This window comes from Populus euphratica, unplaced genomic scaffold, assembly GCF_000495115.2.
Source record: "Populus euphratica unplaced genomic scaffold, PopEup_1.0 scaffold75.1, whole genome shotgun sequence".
NCBI classification, from domain to species: domain Eukaryota; kingdom Viridiplantae; phylum Streptophyta; class Magnoliopsida; order Malpighiales; family Salicaceae; genus Populus; species Populus euphratica.
In genome coordinates, this window is record NW_011499866.1 from 1361947 (window position 1) to 1370982 (window position 9036).

The 9036-nt window shown below is 30.2% G+C and overlaps 1 protein-coding gene across 1 annotated transcript in view; it reads left to right on the plus strand.

Annotated features, from left to right (window-relative positions):
- Positions 1 to 4587, plus strand: part of LOC105126198 (protein phosphatase 2C 32-like) — a 7524-nt gene extending 2937 nt beyond the window's left edge. The window contains exons 2-5 of the mRNA XM_011026986.1: positions 12 to 531; positions 1052 to 1165; positions 3159 to 3423; positions 4141 to 4587. Coding sequence (XP_011025288.1) covers positions 12 to 531; positions 1052 to 1165; positions 3159 to 3423; positions 4141 to 4259 — 1018 coding nt within the window. The 3' untranslated portion in view covers positions 4260 to 4587. The remainder of the gene's footprint in view (positions 1 to 11; positions 532 to 1051; positions 1166 to 3158; positions 3424 to 4140) is intronic.
- The last annotated feature ends 4449 nt before the right edge of the window (positions 4588 to 9036 follow it).

Consider the following 9036-nt stretch of genomic DNA (forward strand, 5'->3'; position numbering starts at 1 on the left):
TTTCCCTGGAGTTATGATTGGCATAGAGAGGAGATTTATGCTGATGAGCGAGTAGTGGAACCCTCTGGACCTAGTAGGAGATGGAAATCAGGAATTGTCAATCATGATGCAGTTTTGAGAGCAATGACTCGGGCACTGCAACACACTGAAGAGGAATATATGGAAATGGTGGAGAAGGACCTTGATAAAAATGCGGAGCTTGCTTTGATGGGGTCATGTGTTCTAGTGATGCTAATGAAGGATCAAGATGTGTATGTCATGAACCTTGGGGATAGCCGTGCAATATTAGCACAAGAACGACCGAATGATCGTCATCCTAATCCAAATTTGTTGAAGGATGACATGGGGTATAAGAATAGATCCCGAGAGTCACTAGTACGTATGGAGCTGGACAGAATTTCAGAGGAGTCTCCAATGCATAATCAAAACAATCAGGTTAATATGATTAACAAGAATAGAGAGATCTCCATTTGCAGATTAAAGATGAGGGCAGTTCAGCTTTCCACTGATCACAGCACAAGTATTGAAGAGGTGTGCTTCTTGAAATTTTCAAAATGGTTATTATAGTGAATGTGCCACAAATGTTATCTACATGTTTGGCTTTTGTATGTTCATTTTCTGTACTATCCATCAATTGCATCATGAGTTCGAATAAACCTGAAGATTTATAGCATGTATTTGTTCATTTGAGTATCAACCGGATAGGATTCCCTTTAAAATCCTAGTGATTCGCCATTTTCTTAAGCAGTAGATCACTTTCTTTCTCTGGTTCTGAAAGATGTGAAGTAAAGGTATTGTGTTGCCAAATTCATGCTCAGGAGCAGAAAAATCTGAATAATTTAAGCTAAAATTTCTGCTAATCAGTTGCCAAACTGTTTGCTGGTTAATATCATTTCATAATTAAGCCACCTGGTTTAAGGATTTTCATAGGGTTAATTAGTCATTAAAATATTTGATGAATCAGTGAAAAAATAAATAAGTTACTGCTACACTTTGATCATGTTATGCTGTAATTGAATATTTATCTTGCATTCTTGGATACTTGCTTCAGGAAGTGTTTAGAATAAAGGCAGAACATCCTGATGACAACCAAGCAATTTTAAATGATCGTGTGAAGGGACAATTGAAAGTAACAAGGGCTTTCGGTGCTGGTTTTTTGAAGAAGGTCAGTCAATGTTTCAGCCTTGACTTCTGTTTTCTCTTTGTATTTATCTACATGCTTTAAACTTTTCAAAGATCTCAGGATCACAAATGGCCAATTCATCAGTTTAGTAATTTGTTAACTTGACATGGCTACTCAATGTTCATATAATCATTCCCATCTATACATGCTGTATTTTTTCTTCACTAGATAGTGGACTGTTGAAGGCAACCACATTATAGCTGGTCTGTAAATACATTGAAAAGGGAAATGTGGAAGTTGGAATATTTCCTCGAATGTCCTACTACATGTGTGGGTGTGTGTTTATGCATTTGATTAGTACGTATATCCAATGAACCATTTATCTCTGTATGATTTCTAGTGATTGTTGGCTTCAATGATCTCAGGAGAGCTGATTTAGGGTTGATATGTGTAAGCTTTCTGTGGCATCCATATTTTCCTTATCTCCCACCTAGCAGTGAATCACATTCTCAAAATCATGATGGTCTGCTGGTGAAATAGTTGAGGATTTTGAAAGGAATAATATAAATGCTCATTTGGCATAATTTGAATGCCATGGATTTTCTGCTATTTCTTCCCAAATTTGGTTTTATATGCATAATAACCTGGGTCAGTATCTGCTATGTGGTCAATTTGTTAGTTATGGCTGAGCTTTCCCTTGGTATTATCTGTTCTATCAACTTTGTGTTTGTTCAGCAATTCCATAGTTCGGTAGTGTCTTCAAGTCTCAATCTCCCGTGTAAGAATAATTGCAATGCACTGTGTCAAATCAAGGGAACAAAAAAAGGTAAGAGAGAGAAGTTATCCATGACACCAGACTATAATTCTATTTTTATTTTTTTGGTTCTGGAATTGCATTCGTTTTAGTTGCTTGGAACGATGTAATTGTGTGTTCTTATAATCTGGAGCTGAGGTGTTTTGGGTTGTGTGAGGGTGCTGGGGATGGGCCTGTTCTGAGAAGTGTCAATTATTTTAACCAATTTGAAGAGCAAACAGGATTTAAATTTCGCTTCAGCAGCAGATTTGTAGACAGGGGAGAGAGCTGTATTTATTTATTTATTAATTTTTTGAAGCTGTCAGGTTGGAAAGGAAGGTTTTCCATGTATTTTAGATTGTTCATGTGATAAGATAGGCCTGAAAAGGGAGTTCAATCTAAATGATTACAGGAAATTAAAGTAGAATCAGGGCACTTTAGTGTGGAGTGATCAACTTGAGTTGTTGAATGAGTTTTGATCTATGGAGGAAGATTGAATTTTATATTTGCAATCCCAGAGCAATGACATGATCAAATACCTCTGTCAGGTTAGATTTGGTTGGTGAAATCTTATCTTGCAGGCATAATAGAATTTTAGGATTATGAAGGTTGGGGTAGGGGGTTTCTTTTTTGTTACTATCATGTTTGGCATGTCAAGGTAATATACAACTCCATTTCTGTTTGTTTATGGATGGAGTCTAAAAAATCATTAAATGCAATGTTGGCAATCAGGAAGCTATACAGCCAACATATTGATTTTTGAAACCAGGGAGTACAGGATGAGATGCGGGATTGAATTTGGGATGCACACTTCTTTGAGAAGTTTTTTGTTGTTTCAGTTTGAAACTTTATTTTGCATCATAAAATTTCAGTTGATGGGATGTGAAATCTGTCAAGTTGGAAAACATTTCAGTTCTTCTGTTTTGCCCTTCGAAAATTGTTCTTTATACCATTTAGTTAAGGTTGAAAGTGAGCGTCAATCTTTGCTTTTGCAAGTTATTCTTGATGGTTGATTTGAAGTATTCTCATAATATTACGTATCATTCATAGCATTGAACACACTATTCATATCTATCATGTGTTCATTGAAATTAAGGCGTTATGTCCAATAATATACTCTTGCTAATAGCTTCCCATTTTTAGCAAATCCTGTATATAAGCAGGATGCATCATTTGCATATTTACACATTGGCTTTTTTGTTTATCTTTTTGTTAACCAACCTTTATGGATACTGGTTGCAGCCAACTTGTAATGAAGCTCTGCTAGAGATTTTTCAGATTGATTATGTGGGAAATAATCCCTATGTGAGCTGCATTCCTTCTGTAGTTCATCACCGACTTTCATCAAGTGATCGATTCTTAGTTCTCTCCTCTGATGGACTTTACCAGTACTTCAGCAATGAAGAGGTGGTTGCTCATGTCACGTGGTTTATGGAAAATGCCCCTGGAGGTGATCCTGCACAGTATCTCATTGCAGAACTTCTCTTCCGTGCTGCCAAAAAGAATGGTTAGTTGAATTAACTTTCTACCTGTCATTTTAATTTCATGATGGGAAATGAAATATACTGATATATTTTTTTTTTTTACCTGAATGCTTTGATGGGATGGAGTGGTAGGACATGTACCTTCCAGGAATTGTAGGTTTGGTAGTATTTCTTTCTGATCTTTGAACTTGCTCTATTAATCTCGCAAGTTGTGGTCATTCCCATAGTGTTTTGTGGCCTTGTAGTTTCTCACTTTTTTTGTGAATGTCCACATTGAGCTCTTTAAAGCAGTGTCTGACTGGTTGGTGTAATTCAGTTAAAAAAAGAGAGGATACAGTCGTGAGAAACAAACGAGTACTGCACGTCAAATTGTTAAAGTTGCAGAACCCACCTTGAAAATCTGGCATGAAATCTTTGGCTTGGCTTCTACATCAATTGTTAAGTCTCTTCAAAATTATCATTCAATAACTAAACCGTAAAATCACCAGCAGCTGGTAGCCAGATTTTCTGTTGAAAGAGCAGTGTCACCTAGTTGTGTAAAGTTTTGCTTTGATCACAAGTCTTCACTGACAGTTGCGGAGGAAGAGTACAGCCGTTTGATCTTTGCCCTTGATATAGTATTATAGTCGAATCAAAATCTCTTCATACTTCAGCTATAAATGAGTTTGAAATTAATAGTTCCTCTGCCATAAATTGAAGTCTTCAGCAATTTTCTGATTGTATTTTTTTGGAGGTTACAGGAATGGATTTTCACGAATTGCTTGACATTCCTCATGGAGACAGACGTAAATATCATGATGATGTCTCTGTTATGGTGGTTTCTCTGGAGGGAGGAGGGATTTGGAGATCAGCTGGCTAGTTGTTTTCAGTTTACACATTGCCTCAGTAGTGTAATCATTTTCAAAGGAGTGGTAATCATCGATGCAATTTAGAATGACATTCTCTGCAATATAAATTTTTCATCTTATCATTTCTATTTCAAGTTGAGGAATAGTTTATGCGAGGGCAGAAGCTGATCAGTCCATGCTGCTAGAATGTTGCGATCAGATGCCCCTTTAAGCTTCCAGTATCTAATTATTTTGTATGCCTCATTCATCGTTAAAGTCCTTATGTTCTTTCTTTTTTCTCCTTGGAATGGTTTGTAAAATTTTGATGAAAGATTTATTTCCCGCACCCCTTTTCCGACCTCACCTCCTCGATCCTTTCCTGGTGGTTAATGCTTTTCCGTTCCCATGGTCACCAAATTTTGCTCCGGAAACGGCTTTGTAGTATTTTATGTCTTCCAATATTATCATAATTATATCTTATATTATAACATATGATGTTTACTGTAGCATTTTCGTTTTTCATCTTTTTTTTTTTTTTTGATTGACTGTTTCTATATCCAAATTGAGTTAACATTTGTTCAATTTAGGAAAAATAGTCCAAAGTAACAAGGATCAATTTTATTACGAATTTAAATTTTGATTCAAAAGTTTTTGTTTATCCCTTGACTTCTGTTTTTTTTCAATCTTTGTACCTAAGATTTTTTTAAAATTCAAACTTGATTTAAAAGTTTATTTTTTTTTTTTTTTTATTTTAAGAGAGTTATCAGATTTGAATGAGGAGAGAGAATCATTAGTTTTCATTGATTTTGTTCATTAAAAAGATTGATTTTGGGGTATGATAGTTATTTTAAATTTGAAAAAAAGATTGAAGTTGATAAAGAAAATCTTTACCTAGTTTAAATTTGTGTTCTTGGATTATTTTTTATTTTTTTTTAATTTGATAAATTAGTTTTTTTAATGTTATAAGGGTGTTGTTTAGGTGTTTTTAACCAAAAACAAATAATAAAAAAAAGTTTTTGGCCGGAAAAGTTTCAATTATACTACTTTCTTTGACTTTGAAATCCAACTTATGATTTGCTACTTTTATTAACCATTAAAAAAATTCACAACTTTCATTTGAATTCTTTTTTTCCATAATTTTTATCAAAATAAAATACCATATTAATCAAATCTTGTTACTAATTCTAACATATTGGTGGCTGTTTTTTTACTAGAAATCAAATCAAAACACCCATACTATTTTTACATAAATAAAAAGAGAAAGGCACTAGGCTTGAGACGAAGCGAAAGAGTCTATTAAAAGAGAGATAAAAAGGGTTGAATATGAGAGATATTAATTATATTCTTTTAATAATATGATTTTATGAGTAATGGATATTACTTCCCCACATGTGCCCGAAAAAACATTTGCTTTTGCTTTTATTTTTTTCTTTTATTTTTTTAATTAATGTTTTTTTATTTAATATTAGATTTGTTTTTTTGGGTGAGATAGATAGTTAGTGGGTTAACGTGGTTAATTAATATTTTTTTTTTCAATCTTATCTTTTAATACTGAGTTAATTTAAAATTATACTTCATGATTTGTTTTATTTACTTTCTACTAGTTTAATTTGGTTTTATAACCCAAGAATAATACTTAACGGGTTAATCTGAGTTGACTCGAGTTATTTTTTGTGTTATTTTTTAATTAAAATATTTTTTTTAATTTTTACCATTTAATATTGGGTTAGTTGGAAATTAAGTTTCATCATATGTTTTGATTTATTTTTTTGGGGATATCTTAGTCTAATGATTAGGATTACGAGTTTTAATATTTTAACACCTGTTAAATTAATCTTTTTTTTTTTTATGTATATATAATCTTCTTTTTAACGGGTTATTTCGGTCTCATATTCTTTAATATTATATTTATTTTTTATTGGATTGTTCTAAAAAACATTAGCAATATCTAAACTTTTCTTTTTATGTTTAAGGAAAATCTGACTCGAACCATAGTGTAGCGTGGGTCAATGATTTAGTGCAGATTGAGAATTGATACGTTATCAGATACAAAACTAGCCTTCATACTTGTGCTTTGCCATGGGGCCAAGCAGTTTTTTGAACAAAAAACAATGTTTAGGTACTAAAAATAAGTAAAAAAAGATATAAATTTATGATAAATATGTAAAAACGCTAATTAGAGTTAAGTCAACATGGGACATCCCATCAAACCTATGGTCTAAATTATGTAATTAGAATAACCCGATTAAAAATAAAAAGAATTGTAAAGTGTTTTTTAAAAAATATGTTAACTTTTTTAAATCTATGAGCTAAGTTATTAAACTTGAAATATTTAATCTAGAAAAATCACGAAGTCCATTTCTAAAAAAATTAAATATTAATGGTTGAAATTGAAGGGAAAAAAAACTAATTATAAAACTAATTTTAAAAAATAACAATTCAAAAAATAAGAATCAAGATCATTATAACTACCATTATTATTATTATCACCACCACCATAAATATTGTTAATATTATCATTATAAGTAAAAAATAACAACATTTTTATTGATATAATTACTATTTTAACAACCAACACCATAATCATCATTACTATTATTATTATTGTAGCTATTATTATTGTCATTGTCATTATCATTATCATTATCACCACATTAACTATTATTAATATTTTTATTATTATCATTATTCTTCTTCATCTTCTTCTCTTCTATATTATTATTATTATTTATAGTAGTAGTAGCAGCAACAATAGTATTATTACCACCAGAATAATTATTATTATTATTATCATTATTTTTTTTTAGTAATATTATTTTTGTTGTTGTTATTATTATTATTGTCATAGCTATCATTAATAATATCATCATCATCATTATCATCATCATTACTAATTTAATTAATATTGTGATTATTGTTGTTGTTACATCAATAATATTATTATTTTCATCATCATCATCATCATTATTATTATTATTACTACTACTACCATGATTATTATTACAATTATTATTGTAACTACTACTAATACTACCACCATTATCATCATCATCAAAAAAATAAAAACCATGAACTTGATTTGAAGGATAGGATTGAAAATTATAAAATTTTTGACAAAAAGGCTAGAGAAAATAATAAGAAATCAAAAGAAAATGGATCAAATTGAAATCACCATTATTATTGAAAAAAAAAATCATAAACTTGATTTGAAATATCAAATTGCAAGTCATAAAAACTTTGATAAAAAAGAAAAAGAAAAGAAATAAGAAATTAAAAGTAAAAAGATTGAATTGAAATATCTTATATATACAAATTAAGAAGTATGAGTTAAATTGAAAACAAACAAAACTTCAACAAAAGAGAAAATGGCTAAAAAACAATAATCAAAACTCAAAGATCTGAATTTGAAATAACAAAAAAAATAAGGATCATAGTGCATTTCCGGGGGGTAAAAGAGAGAAATGAAGGAAGGAAAAAAAATGGGTCGTCAGCAATATATTGACTAAATTTGGAGAACATGTGCCATCTATAATGGAAGAGGAGACGATGAAGAATAATTTGAGACACGATCACTTTTGACAACCAAAAACCATTGCATGTGTCGCCTAAAGTGTGTGCGATTTCAATACACTGGTGCGTGATCTTCATGTGTCAACGTAACTACTTTAAGCCAAACTTACAATCAACAAAAAAAAACAAGAGCGCGCAAGTTAGCCCAGACATCCACGTTAATTAAAAAAAAACATATTTAGTGATAATAAAAAGAGGTGGATAAAAAAATTAAGAGAATTAGTTCAATTTATTTTTATATTTTAAGCTTAGTCTTCGAAGTCCAATCGGTCTCAACTTATTCTTATACTGCATGTCATTCTTCAGTCTATCGTGTTAATGGATATTTTTATCAAAACTTGCTGAAGAATTATTCATGTAAAAAACTTTAAATTAACCTGGTTTATTAAAAAGTAAATAAAATTAATGAATTGCAAATTGTTTTAAAGCTATTTATAATGATTATGATGATGCCATTATCACATCTCAAATAAAAGATTAGGATATTAGTCACTTATATAGTATTATGATTCTATTTATTTTTAATAGACGTGTTTTCAAGAATAAAATTCATTGTAAGAGTAAACTCATATCAATTGAGATAATACTTTTTAGAAAATACATCATGTATGGATATAAATACACATCATACTTTGCAAGTCATCAATACACTTTAAAATATTTGTAGGAAGGTCTTTTATCTTTATACAGTTAATATGATGTTTTATCTACTTTTTATTTTATAGGGATATTATTTCAAGAATATAATTAACAATTAAAATTATCTATTCATGAATTATGAGATGCTCTTGAACTTGGAGTCATTATTCATCATTTCTTTTAGTAGTTTGGTGGATAATAAAATTTTAAAAACATAATTTACTAATGCTTTGTATTCTTCACCTCAATCATTTTTTATTAAGTTGATTTTTAACTTTATTTTTGTAATGTTTAAACATTTCAAATAACTTATTTTTATTTTTAAGTAATTATATATAAAAATACCTTGTGTGTTTATTTGTAAAGTAACATGATAGATTTTTCTAATTTCTAGTTTACATAGATTTTAAATCATTAATATCTAAATAAATTAAACTTAGAGGTTCACTATTTTTTTAATAAATTTTGATTTTAACAAGTCTTACACCTCTGACTTTTTTGAAAAATCATACCTAGTAACAATTCAAGATTGACTAACATTTATAGACAATTATAATTCACATATCCTAACCTACCATACCATATAACACAAGACTTAAA